Below are 14,862 nucleotides of genomic sequence, written 5' to 3'. Positions count from 1 at the left end.
GCTCCATCCTTTAGCTAACGCCATCGAGACGGTACTAAGAGTCACCATGAAGTGTGAGTCAGGAGAGCAATACAGACAAGTTCACATGAGGATTTATGTTCTTTTGCACAGTGGAGATGTGGGACAAGGTGGACGTTACAAAAACTGGAAATTTTTGTACAGTTTTTGAAAAGACAAGGTAGAAACTGTTCAGGGAGGCTGCCAAGAAACCTAACAGGAAAACTGAAGGAGCTGCCGTACTTTATAACCGAGGCCGGGTGTGTTCTGCATGTGACAACAGTTAGCAAATCATAATGTGATAGACTCCTACCAAAATAATGAATGCTCAAATAGAATGAAAAGCTTCTTAAACAAAGTTTATGGGTGTGTGTTATTGCGCTTTTCTCCCCTCCAAACAGATCTTTTTCGGTTATATTGTATGTGACATTTGTCTCGTTACAATGTAGAAAAAGGTTAAATTTAATAATATTACCATGGTCATATTTTATACATCACAGAAACCTGTTAGGGTTTCGACTTTTCGACTGCTGCTTTTAGGTTTGTAAAATCTATTGTGCTGCTGGATCACCGCCTGCAGCTTACAGGACACAAAGCAAACCAGAACTGTCTGCAGGCCTTTACTTCCTGCATGAATAATTCACATACAGCTGAATATAGTGTGTGTGGGTGTATGTGTGTGTGTTTTGGATCAATGCAATAAGATTTCAGCGAAGCCAGTTTTTAGGGGCTTTGATCTTGGTTCATGTCTTTATCAGCAGAGTTTCTTCTTTCACAACAACATTTAGGTTTCTCTAAATAGAAGGACAGAAGTGTACATAAATTTAGGTGAATAATCGTTCTGAAGATTTTTGGACAACAAATATTATGTCCCCTGATGAAGAGAAAGGTGCAGTTCAACCTTTATTTTTCCTTGCTGCCCTTCTTATAAGCCAGGCCGTCTATTCAGGAGAGGGATTTTCTCTAAGCCGTCACCTAGCACCGAGGCACCGACATCCATCCAGGCCTGCATGGCGCCCTGGCATGCAGCCGCAGCGTTCAACATGGGGCCTCTTGAAGTGTATGTCTTCCTGCTGCTGAAATATGGCGGGACGGAAAGAATCGGAGCTCAGTTCTCTGGGACAGAGAGTTCCAGATGAGACCTTGTGTTTTGTTTTGTGCTGCTTTGCTCCTGTAGCTGCTGTGTTTATACATAAAGGGCTTGTTCATTACATGGATTCAGAGTTCAGTTTGATGCTATCAACATATTCACACATATTTACAGTTCTCAGTGGATCTATTAGAAAAGTAAACCTGTTCTTATAGCTGTACCATAAAAAATAAACCACGGCTGCAGTATGTGATCTTTTCTTTATTACCATAAACATGAGTTCCCCCTCTTACTTTGTTAGTCCCATATTAATCATAATCCACAGGGAACCTTGAGAGAATTTGAGCTTATTCTGTAGATTAGGAAGGAGATCTAAGCACACATTTCTTCATTACAAACACACCTAATCCTCTTTTCCACTTCAAACAATTTAACAATGCTGTATTATTAACTACAAATAGTGCATTGAGTAGTATAAATACTACTTCTGATGAGTGGTTGATTGTATGAGTTGTGATAGTCTCAGTTTTTGTATCTTGTCTATCACTTCTTCCCGGATTTTCTTGCTATTGAGTTCCCAAAATGCTACTGAGACAACAACAAGGTAACAATCCACATAACCCTGAATAAACCACCCCCATTGTTTAACATGGTGGTGGCAGTATCATGCTGGAGGGCTGTGGTGTCCCTCAACAAGGACAGGGAAGCTGGTCAGAGCTGAGAAAAAAATGGAAAATATTTAAATTTACAAACAATATTTTATTAGTTAAATCCATCCGTAGTGATCGGGGGAGCCACCGGTAGTTTAAAGAAGACAAAAAAATTATATAAAGATGTGTTTTTGAGGTGTCACGGGATGGTTTTGTTTCTTTACAGAAGCATCACAACCTAGAAAAAGTGAGTAACTTTAACATCTCTGGGGAAAAACAAATGAAAGGAAATGTAATCTGTTGGGATTTTCTCCTCTGTTCCCATTTTCCTCTCAGTTCACTCCGCCTGCCATGTTTGGAGTTGCTGCTGTGCACCTGCGGTTGATTATTCATGGGTATTGATGCAACTGAGAGCAATGGCTGGCTGCCATATTTAAAAGTCCAGAAATGCACTTGTCTTATAAAGTGAAAAAAAAAATACTACAAGAGGTTTTATTGTGAGTCTTGCAGCCTTTGTAAGCACAGTTAGTAAAACCCATTAGCATCTTTCTAATTGTAGACATTTGATAATTTAACAAATATCTTGTCCTCTCTTTGGAACTTCTTCAGATTTAAAAACTCTTGCCCCCATTCTCAAGACCTATGTGTGCTGATCCAGCATGTACACTCAATTGCCTCTGTCTTTCAAAGTCTTGTTATAGCAGAGGAAAAGCCTGTTTTCCAGGTACCTCAGGCTCACGGACTGAACACACCATCACATGCACGTAGCAGGGTCATATATAATGTTGCACTTGTGCCGGTGGGAAGGTGGCATGTGAGAGTCTTGACAGTGGTGTTAAATCTGACTCGGTGCCCCTCAGCGCCCAACTTAAAATACAACCAACTGGGTGAGTCTTTCCTTGAAGCTATTTACCAATTTTGAGGTTGCAACAGATTCAATTCATAAACTGTCTGTGGCATATATTTCCTTCAAACTGCTTGAGAAATATTGATTGAACTGTAAATATGGGCAAGTTTAGGAGAGCAGCAGTTTTTTGTAGCCGTTTTCTGGTTCATGAAAATCAATGTCCAACTACCTGTCTTGAATGGCACGTACTGTTCTCTCTCCTATTTTAGAAATATGGGATAAATATGCCAATTTTAATATAATGTATTACCAAATAAAAGCTTCTGAAAACAGTGATCAACAAACAAAATAAAGTATTTATTTCAAATGACTGTAGTTATGTTTTTCTGCCTCTAATCCTGCCTCTAGTGATGTTAATATATATATATATATTTTTTTTTAGAAAACTACAATATGTCTAAACTGCATTTATTGTCTCCTTTCATTAAATACACCTAATAAATACAAATTGGATTTTCTAACAATTTTCAGTGTGAGGTCTGACCAATTATGATTTTTTTTAAGACTAGCACGCAAATTACAAGAATTTATTTTTACTGCAGGTTATTGAATAAAGAAGGAAGTTTTAAATCTAGCAATAAATAAATTATAATAGATTACTTATGCTTAAAACTGTATCTGATTTTATATAAAACTTAAAAGAGGGGATTCAAGTACATGCTGACTTGTGTTCATAGTCAGTAACAGTGGGTGCTAGTTTTATAAAAAAATTTAAATAGTAGAAAAAAAAAATCAGTTTTCTTTTTACTATTTGACCAACCCATCACCAATCAGGATGAATTAAGGGAGAGTTGACTGACTCATCAGTTGCTTCATTGGTGCCACTCTAATGGTTATAAGGATTTCAGTATTTAAATAAGTAATAAATATGAAGGTATTCAGTTCACAGTCTTTAGACATAAAGACAATGAGGAAACCAGACAATTAAACAAGAACTCATTGATAAAAGTTTTCCAAAAAAGCTGCTATTCACACCTTGAGATGCTTAACATTTTATTCTGTATTCCCTGAATGAAACCGTCTCATCTCTGGATTTGCTCTATTAAAACATGAGGATACAGGTGTGTGTACTCAAAGTCACATGAAAGTATTTATTGTGGTGTGGTAGTTATGTCTCTTGGCTCTATTATTTGTCAGATAGCTTCACTGTACACACCCTGACCAGAGAGGATTCGTGCCAGCAGCGAACATCCTTTTATCCTCCTTTATATTCTAGTGAAATGTCACTCCCAGATATGGCCCAGGCTTGCAGCTTGTTGTCTGTGCTCCTTTTCCAATCACAGAACCCTGAACATCAAAGTTCCACTTGGTAGGACTTTTTAGTTGTTCGAGTTAGCTGGATTGTGTGACTCAAGTCAGCCAGAAACTGAAAGCTATTATGCTTGTTCTGTAACACGGGTTGGAATAAATTATAAAAGTGTTGACATCACAACTCAATAGAGCAGTGGTGGAATGTGTTGGATGGGGAAAAATAAAATCTGTCACCCACGTTCATGCAGCTAAACAGATATAAGGGAGAAAAACAGCAGCCTAGAATGAACAAGTTGCATTAAAAACTGATCCTGTTAAGTCTTACTTTCTGATTTTATTATGATACTCCTGTTGACAGAAACTCTGTCAGGTATTCCCACAAAACATGTGACTGCAAGCTATCATAACTAAAAAAACAATTAGGTTAGGGTGCTTTGACTCTGGCATGTCTCTGCAGTTGGAGGAATAACTGCCTTCACTAACAGTCAAATGTAATTATCCGATTTTCTGACACCACTCCCAGGTCGAATCTATTAGTTTAAACTGCCTGTTATTACTTGGAAGCAGTTAAATGTTTGTCTCTTCTTTGAAAGAGTTTCTAGCTAATCAGCCCTCAGGCCAGAAAAAAATAAAATTGGATTGGCCTGGCTGTGGGAGCTGAGTAATAATTCATCCTTGCGGTGAAAACAATAACAACTCATTCACACACCCATAAACACACCTTTGTTTTTAAGTAAAAAATCAGTTTGGTAATGTTTCAAGACCTATAGGAGTTAAACGTGTTGCAACACCATCAGGCCGTTCGTGCGAAGTGTGAATCTGTTGGTGTTCAACCAAACCATCTGATTATTAAATACTTCTTCATGGTTTTGCAGCTTTCCAAAGAACATCAGAACCCTGATTTACATCCAATCTAAATGAACTGTGGCTTGTTGTGTTGCAGTCAGTGCTGGTGTTTTGCCTGAACCTGTATCTTTAGCTCCTATTATTTGGAAATTCATGAGAAGTCTTTTCATGGAGGCAGGGTTTAAAGCAGCTTAGGGTATGTGATGACTTAAGGTTGCTTGCGAATACTTGAGATCCTCTGACACAAACAAAGCTTATAGAAGCTTTATGTGTGAAACCATGCGGCTGCGAACACATCTTTAACTATGTTTTAGGACACACATGAATGTCACATTTGGAAAAATATCAGCAGTACATATGTTTCTAACAAAAATCTCCTGTTTGGCATTTAAATCCACATTTAAATTGTGCTGTAATAAAAACCTGCAGCAGTAAATTACTTAATGCAAAATGACTGGGAGATACTGTCCACAGTAATCTCAGGTTAATATTATTACCCTATTGAAAATGTTACAATATTGTAAACCACACAAGTAATTGTCTAGGTACAGCCGTAATCCAACTCAGCTTTGCATTAAATATTTATTTTGAGTTATATATTCATATTTGAGGTGAAATATATTAGTTTTATATCTAATAATAAATCGAAAAAACACTTTTTGTTTGTATTTGCATTAACAGACTGAATCCAATTCTTCCTTTCATCATGTTTCATGGGTCACTAGACTGGACCCAATAAGCATATAAAATTTAAAAGACAAATTAAAGAAGAAAAAAGTATAAAGCAACCTTTTCAGATGTAATCACATTACACACTTTAATCTCTTTTATTATCATTTCAAGAGGCAAACCAACCCAAAGATATGCATAGTTGTAACATGGAAAGAAAAGGAAACCTGGTTTTCTTATTTTCTAGAAATGTGCTATGCCTTCATATCATACAACCTGAGTCGTAAAACCACCTCTCCCTGCAAATAGATGCAAGTCGATCCCTGGGGGTGTCTCTCTGTCAACTCTGCACATCTTGATACTAACATTTTTGCCCGCTCCTCTTTGCAACATGCATCAAGCTTAGATACAATTGGATATGGGCTTTGACTAGGCTATCCTAAAACACATACATGCATTGATCTAAACTATTGAGCTTTATCATTGCTTTAGCACTGACTGTATTTTCAGGGAGGTGGTCCTGGTGGAAGGTGAAGCTCTTCTCTAATATCAAGTCTTTTGCATTGAAGATTTCTCTGAACTTGGCTCCGTTGAAGAAGTTGGTTGCCATCAATTTTTATTATGAGCATAAGCCTAAATAATGGGCTGACTTCAAGTACACACCACTGACTTTTGGCAAAAAATTTGAAACTTTCTTCCCTTCCACTAAACAATAATATACTAATTTGCCTAGGTGTATTACCTATTATGGTGTATTACATAAAACATATATTATATCATCCATACATCACAAATATGAGCATGAACATGACAAAGTGTTGTATGTTTCACTTTAACCTGGCATGTATGCACATGCTATGCCGAAGCATCAAAGAAAGCAAAAGTATGACTCATTGGAAGATTAGTTACAAAACCTGACATCAAATAAAAAGGAGCGATCTTTTATCTGTCACTTGTCTAATTGCTTTACCGTACAAGTAATGGAGCCATACATTTTATTTAAAAAGGCCCGATGAACTCAGAAGATGGCTGGAAGAATAGAGGTTGGATTTTTCCGTTGGCGGGAACAAAGGTTCTCATAAATTTTTTCCATCATGGATCTAAATTCACCTCATTCAACTTTCATAATCTAAGCAGTCAGTGCCTATATTGAAATATGATCTGTGATATATCACAAGGGGAAACGAGGCTGGTTTTTTTTTTTTGACAAATTGTAGCCTTCAGCTGAACAGTGACAGGTGCTAGACATCTTAGGGGCAACATGTGGCGGTTGCTGTCACATAGCAACACCAAAACTCCTGCTGTTATTGTGTCTGTGTCATTTCTGCTTTATAGGGGTTATATTTAACACTGTCTGTCCTCTCAGGGCATAGAGCAGAAGAATCATCCAGCAGTGAATTATCGTCCTCTGTGCACCGTTTACATGACTGAGTGAGTCAAGAATTCATCAGCTTGAATATCAGATGCTGCCTTCAATGGGTGGAAGATGTGGTGATAAAGGATTATGGTGTGTGGTCGAGTTAGGAGTGTTTATCGGTATCATTCAGGGAGGCAGAGCAGAGAAATGAAATGAGCTCTGACCTTGATATTTTGTCTCCTTGGCAGAGGCCCCTGAGCAGCCAGACGGTAGGCTCCTGAGCTGCGTCACATACTTGTCTGATCCATTTCACATGACTGCTTCATTAGCGTGCTACACATGTGTCTCTGAGGAGTAAGGGAGAGGCTATAGATTACAGGGTCCTGACAGTCAATCGATGACCTACTATGGGTCTGCTCAGGGGAAGAATAATTTGTTCACTATTTTACGTCTCTGTTCAGCAGATGTACGTTTCCTGAAAGCTCCACATTGAAAGCTAAAGTCACTGAACCACAGTGCTGCTGTAGTCAGTGGAAGGAGGCCAGCTAATGCTGCTGTCAGCGAGAAGACGTTACAGACACGCCTATGGAGTTCCCTCAGAGAAATCACATGTTTTCTGCGCATTTATCAAAGCTGTATATGACATCATTTCATACAGGTCACATAAACTTCGTAAAGTATTTGTCCTGCATGCAGCCACACCCATTTTTAATTTCCTGTGTTACTAATGCTTGCAATCCGATGAAATGATTGCCATAGTCCTAATAAAATCTAAAATATTTTAATCATCTAAAGTGGTAGAGATAGAGAACATACTAATTTCTGGTTTTACTTTAACTTCAGACCAATTTTCAACATAAATATATGAGAAGCAAAGCATACTGTGATTTTATGCTATAAAAGAAGATACAGTAGTACTTACTGTACATTCCTTCAGTTTTAGATTTTATGTGAAACTGAATGGGAACGGATTCATGGCTTTAATTTTTTGTACAAATATGTTTCACAATAAATAAATAAATTGGAGTGGCAGATCATCTTCCTCCAGAGATCCATAGCCCATAGCTATTTTTCACAAATCTGGTCATTGACATGAAAGTAGTTCCTGAAAGAACACCATAAAAAGTCAATATTTATGGCAGAAAACCCTACTCATCAAAATGAACATGCATATGGATATATTTGCACAAGAATAACTTATATTATCTTTACAAATTTAGTGTGTCAAATGTAAACATAAATGTCCAATAGTTGAGAATTGAAACAATAAACTTTAAATTAAACAGGGCGAAAATAATTGCCTGAGGACTAGCAGTGGTTTAGTCTTGTCTTACACAAAGGATCCTTGTTTCAGCCTTTAATTTGACATCTGATTCATAGACTCACACTTTCCACAGCATCATATAATTTAAACAGGGTGTTGTCTGGCTGCAGATTTTATTTGCAATGAGCCACATAGGCTTTGGGGTATTACACAAAGCCACACCTCAGTGTTTTCCTCAGGGCCTTTTAAGTATTTACTCTGTGTTGCATAACTTTCCACCCTTTGGAATTCCAGCATAAATGTTTGATCTTCAAAATTATTAGTATGTTGACTCCATCAGAAAGAAAAAGAATCAGTGTGATCAAAAAGAATCAAGCTAGAGAAGATTATCAAATTTGGATGCTAACAGGATGTGTTAGAGCTGATCTGGGTCCTCCAGTGCAGCGACGGGACAACTCTGGATTGTCCCATCGCGTGCAAACATAGCACCCAGACACACTCCAAAAGGGAAGGAGTTGGAGGAACATTATTGTTAAACAGATAAAACAATTTATGAGAAATTATCTGTTGGGTCTCAGGTACTTTCCCTTGCTGTGTTGCAACAGGCTTGTCATAACATACAATTATTATATTTCAGATGGAGAATTTGATTAGATATTTGAAAACATGTGCAATGACTCAAATATTTAACAGTCTTTCTTATTTACTTATTTATTTTTTATCTAGCTGATGCGAAAAATGAAACACAACTACTTCCTGTGTTTCTGCAGCTCTAGGCCTTTCTGTGAGACCATAGTTATGGTGCTGTGAAGACATATTAGTCACCTTGCAGATATCTTCTGTTTTTGATTCTTATCACACTGAAATGGGTCGGTACAAACAATATAACCACAGTAAACACAGAAATAAGTTTTCAACTTGTGATTTAATTTTTAATTCAATTCAAAGATTTTTAGACACAAAAATGACACGTTTTACGAGGTGTTCATTCTGTTACATCTGGCAAGAAATAACAGCATGTCAGAAGAACAGCATTTGTGTGATGATCTGTGGCTGGTATGCTGCTTCAGATCATCACACATAATCATTTTCCCTGCCAGAAAGGCACTTGATGCACCGTGTTGTGACCGTATTGTCTCACACAATGCCGTCACAACACGGTGACGGTACCAATAAATATGAAAAAAAAACAAAAAACAAACATATTCTTTGAAAACATTACATTCTGCAGCTTTAAGAAGACAAAACAATCCAGTTTCAATCAGAGTAAACTGGGCTTCGCTCAGCAGGACCGACTCTGTTCAGACTATTCCCTCTGTGGGACTATTCCCACTTCTACTATTCGTGGATGTAGAAGTGTTGAATGTTTGTAGATACTTTATTTTGTGCACTTCTGTGCACAAAAGTCCACCATTGAATGGTTTAAAGAAAAAACATAAGACAAAATGAAGATTTTGGGTCGACCTAGTCAAAATCCAGACCTAAATTAATATGAGATGCTTAAAAACCCTCTAATGTGACTAAATCAAAACAATTCTGCAAAGAAGAGTGAGGCAAAATTATTTAACAGGGATGGAAAAAACCTACTGCCACTTACCCAAAACAATTCATAACTGTTGTTGCTGCTGAAGGTGGCACAAAATGTTATTGGGTTTAAGGGCAGAGCTTAGCTATAAAGCAAGCCTGACCCAAACCCAACCCAAAATTTTGGCCTGTCTGGCTAAAATCATATGCTTGATGGTTGGGTCAATCTTCTGTGATGGGTTTTTATTAAGCCTGTAATACATACAACACAAAGAAAACAAAACGAGAATGCACAATATAAAGATATGTTTAACAACTTATCTCTATAAGAGCAGTAGGTAGTGTACCCCGTTGAAGAAAGAAAGTCAGTCAGAGAAGTTAATTAGATTGCGACAAGTGCAGCACAACTAAAACACACGGTGCCCTGCCTTGTACCGCTCCTATCAATCACATATCAGAAGATTTACACATGACTCATCTGCAGAGACAACAAGCGACAGAATAGAGCTGGAAGATGCCAAACATAAGCTTAAAATGGAAAGAAGTTACAGTACTAAGCTAGCAGAGTTCAAAATCAGATGTCTGGAAGCATTTTAAACGAGTTTACTTTGGGCTCAGGCCTCTAATTAGAGTTAATTAGTAAGTCGGATCGGGCTCTGACATAATGTCTATTGGCTTGGAGTGAACCAGGTTGGATTTTTTAGGCCTGATCTAAACTCTGTTTATGGCACAATTACTTGTTTTCAAATTGGGCCATGTGGGTTTGAAAAGATTTTTCCCCTTAATAACTTCAGTCATAATTTGAAAGCAGCACTTTGCATTTACTCAGGTTATATTTCTTTGCAATTAAAGTTTAATAGAGAAATATTTAAAAGAAACAGATAAGTGAAAACAGTTGAATTATACAAGTGAATGAAATACTTTTTCACAACATTGCACGTTAGATTTTGATTTACTTTTGGGAGACATCTGAAAGAATTTGTTTGGCAGTAAACAAATGTCTTTGAGCTGACACAGACTCCAACCCTCCCACTGTTTTTGTCCTTGTAAGGAGAATCCTGGTGTTTTCGTTTTGACCCAGTCACGCCAAAGGTACAGGAGGATGTCTCACAGAGAAAACATTTTTATTTTAATACTTTGGCTTTGTTTGGCTTTGTTAACTATCCACTCTAACATGGAAAAAGCTGCCACTTTAATAACAAAGCAGACTGTAATACATTTGAAAGATAATATAAATAGCTTTGACACACATATTTCGGATTAAGTTTCCCTCCTGATGGGCATTTAATTGCATTGTACTGTTATCACTTCCAGTTCAGGTGAGAACTGAAAAGGCCATAGCGGAGGCCCAATTAAGTGACAACACAAGTGATGAAAATGCTGTGACAAGCAGCGTCTGTGGAGATTGTGGTGCAGCTGTGAACTCCGGTGACCTCAGTCAGAGGTCTGCGGAAGACTGACCGAGTGCTGTGGACAGAGTGTAGCACCACTGCCAGCATTTTGTTTAGAACAGGGCTTTCAATCTGGAGCGATCTGGCGAGGCCTGCTAAGGAGTACTTCTTTCTAATTAGACAGAGCACATTCAATGGCTTCTGAATAAAAACAAAGCTGAGGTTTGTTGGCAAAGTGGATTTCTAGTGACACATGTTCCACCTTCAGGCTATATTTTTGCTTCTCCATGGCAAAAGCTATGGGTAAGTAATGTTATGTAATCTCTCTCTCATGTAGTAAACATATATGTTCTGTACGGTGGCCGACAGGTGCAAATGCGCAGCAAAAGAGAAAACATGCAAACAAACAAAAAACACGCGCACAAATTAAATGCGGCAAGCAAAAAGCGAATGAAATGCAGCAAACAAAAAGAGAGACGCAAACAAAAAAGAAGACACCCCCGAATGAAATGCAGCAAACAAAAAGTGAGACGCAAACAAAAAAGAAGACACCCCCGAATGAAATGCAGCAAACAAAAAGTGTTGAAAACGGAAGTGCTCCAGACCACTAGGGGGAGTCAAAGAGTCGAGACCGAGCCCAGAACGGTATGACTGACACAAAGTCTATCACGCTGCCCATAAATTATTCTGTTATTCTATAATATTATAAAAGACGGCGTATCTGAAAAGAAATATAGTAATACGTACCTTTACTTTCTTTCAAATTTCTTTCTCTGAATCTTGCATCTGGTCCCATAGAAATGAATACTATTTTCTTTGACTCCCCCTAGTGGTCTGGAGCACTTCTGTTTTCAACACTTTGTTTGCTGCATTTCATTCGGGGTTGTCTTCTTTTTTGTTTGCGTCTCTCTTTTTGTTTGCTGCATTTCATTCGGGGGTGTCTTCTTTTTTGTTTGCGTCTCTCTTTTTGTTTGCTGCATTTCATTCGGGGGTGTCTTCTTTTTTGTTTGCGTCTCTCTTTTTGTTTGCTGCATTTCATTCGCTTTTTGCTTGCCGCATTTAATTTGTGCGCGTGTTTTTTGTTTGTTTGCATGTTTTCTCTTTTGCTGCGCATTTGCACCTGTCGGCCACCGTAGTTCTGGCATGTACACGGCCTCACCCAGTCTTTTCTAACTCTCACACTCAGAAACTCCATTTTTATTCTAATCCCCCTCAATATGGCATAGAATGACTCATCCTCACATGGCGGTCTGACACGGTGTTTTCACTTCACACGCTATAATGAGTTTTTCCTTCATTTGAACTCTGCACTCTCACTGGAGACCTTTTTGACTTAGCTTGGTTTCTGTCTCATATCACACAAGATGAGTGTGTATTGGGGCCATGCTCCATACAGAAGGCTAAGCCCTCTGGGGTTTGTATGCAGTACACACAGCAAGACAATGAAATTGGCTGCTAATTTAGTTTAAATACAGCTGCTGTGGTCAAGAGGAGTAATATGACAAGAGGGGAAGCAAGAGGGGAAAACCAGAACTCCATATTTAATTATAGCTTACAGCTAATCGGAGGCTCTGGAGCTTTATTATTAGCATTGGTTGAATGTTTTCCCCACTTGTGGACTGATTGCCAGGAGCTTAGTTAGGGAAATTAATGTTTTTTCTGCAAAAGAATAATATTATACCAATGAAAGCATTGGTATAATATTTTCATTACTGTATACCAAAAAATCATTATGGCAAACATGCCATAATAACCACTTTACATCACAAATTTTATGGAGCCCAACATGAACTAAAGACTTGACCTCCAAAGTCTCTTTTGGAAAGCAAAAATCTTTTCCAACCTAAAACATCCTAAGTACTGGACCACTAGATGTTCTCCTTATAATCACCATTTAGCCTAAATCTCACACAGACACCAGCATTTTCTTTCTTTAAGTGTATTTTCTCATATGATTTCCTGAGCCTGTAACTGAAGATGTAAGTTACAGTTGGGTAAAATTATAATGCAATCATCCATTATACTGTAATGAAAAAATAAATTTCTATGTCAATTTAATTTACACAAATCTTAGTCACTCTGATGGAATTTAACAGACGCAAACGAGAAGCATATCTTCCACTCCTCAGATGTGATGATGAACAAATGGAGCATGTTAGCATGAAGGAATTCAGGCTGCAGCAGAAACACTCCACCCTCCAGTCACCCAAGAGTCCCAGCAGTATTCATGAGCAATGTTTGTTGTGTTTGAGGAAAGACCAGCTTTCCATTCATCCTTTTGAGTTTTTATTGAACCAGTGAAGACAACAAAGGAGGAAGAGGACAAAAGGGTGGAAATAGAGGGGGCAGTGGGTGTGATGCCACACTGTCAGGGGCGCTTTGTAATCAGAGATGGGAGTGTTATTCTGCAAAAGTACCATTAAGGCATACGTTGGGCCTCTGGGGGACTAGATTCAGCAGTAAAAGTGACCCACCTCTGTTATCTGTGCTGTGTGTTGTAGATGGGAGGAGGAGCTGTCCAAGCGAGAGCAGCTGGAATCCACTGTGGAATCCCTACAGCAGGTTTGGAAACATAAACATTGAAATATGTTCTGTGACCTTACACACAAACAGATATTTGACATCTTTCCACCATTATAAGATTATGGGAAAACAAGCAGCATCAGAATAGGGAAACTGAGGCTACATGGAGCAGGATAAGCCAGCAGCATGTGTCCGATCAGAATAACCTCATTACAAAGCCATCAGAAGAGGCTGCTGGCTGAGATGTACTGGAGATAGAAACGTTAAACACCACCAACAGCCTGCAAGTATGCTGCTGCTTGGAGCAGGAAAAAGGAAGTAGATGCAGAGGAAATGAAGTTATAGTGTATCACCTTAAAGCTGTTACACAACACAAAGGGCCGTCCCAGCTGGTAATAGTCCTTCATCTTTTTGGCATCCTCTCCCTTTTCTGCTTCTGCACCAATCAATCTGTGGCTGCATGCATGTTTGTCTTATAGTCTGGATCAGCAAAATGCCAGGTAGAGAGGTGGACTGCCGAAGCCCCCTGAGAGTTTTAACCTTGCAGTGCATGCCGACACGTCAATGTATAAATGTAGAGGGAATCTGTTAGAAGTAAAGTCAGCGCAAATGGCCATTTCTTGTTCAGGGAGCAGAGCCAGAGGAATCAGTGTGCTAACTAAAAACAGGAGCATAACCCGTCATTTGCCAAACAATAGTTTACTGTATTTATTTTATAAATGTCTTAAAACTACTGGAAATCATGTTTACTCAGATGCCTGTTTGATTCGAAATTATAGAAAGGCCAAATTTGAGGCTGTGAATTAAATTACATGTGCAGAACGTTTGCAGAATTCCTTTAATTTGTCACGTAACCTTGCTGCTTATATACAGGAATGCAAAAAACAAAGTACATCCTGTGTTCCTTTGAAAGACTCCAGGAAAGTTTGACCCAAATTTTCATTAACCAGATGCTAGTTGTATCCACGTAATTACTTAAAAGACAAGAGAGAGGCTTATCTGCCAGTAAACTTGTGAGAACATCACCATGTGACACTTTATTCCTGGGTAATAAAGTTAACTACTTTTAAATTTGATTTAACTTTAAAAAAAAAAATTAAAACTTCATTAGACTGTAATCATGGCCAAGCTAATCTAGATGTAGTTTAGCATGATTTACAACTATTTTGAAGTCTTATATCTCAAAATCTAAATTTTCCCTTGTACTGAATTCCTTCTGGTGTCGGCCATCTAGAGCGCCCAGGAGTCGTCAGAGATCCAGGATGAGCTGAACGAGAAGGTGGACAGACTGAAGGCTGAGCTAGTGGTCTTTAAGAGCCTGATGAGTGACGTAAGTATTTACTCACTGCTATGATGACGTCAACGTCTTTCCCTTAAGTCTTACAAAGTTTCC

General features: G+C 38.3%; 1 protein-coding gene across 2 annotated transcripts in view; it reads left to right on the top strand.

Moving 5' to 3' along the window:
- Window positions 1–14,862, top strand: part of iffo2b (intermediate filament family orphan 2b) — a 28,154-nt gene that overhangs the window by 5,939 nt on the left and 7,353 nt on the right. For both annotated transcript variants that reach the window (XM_028002601.1, XM_028002600.1), the window contains exons 2-3: window positions 13,448–13,508; window positions 14,704–14,799. In XM_028002601.1, the coding sequence (XP_027858402.1) occupies window positions 13,448–13,508; window positions 14,704–14,799 (157 nt within the window). The remainder of the gene's footprint in view (window positions 1–13,447; window positions 13,509–14,703; window positions 14,800–14,862) is intronic.

Source organism: Xiphophorus couchianus, chromosome 20, assembly GCF_001444195.1.
Source record: "Xiphophorus couchianus chromosome 20, X_couchianus-1.0, whole genome shotgun sequence".
Lineage (NCBI taxonomy): Eukaryota > Metazoa > Chordata > Actinopteri > Cyprinodontiformes > Poeciliidae > Xiphophorus > Xiphophorus couchianus.
Note: the sequence above shows the minus strand (reverse complement) of the source record. Positions and strands in the feature narration are given on the sequence as shown.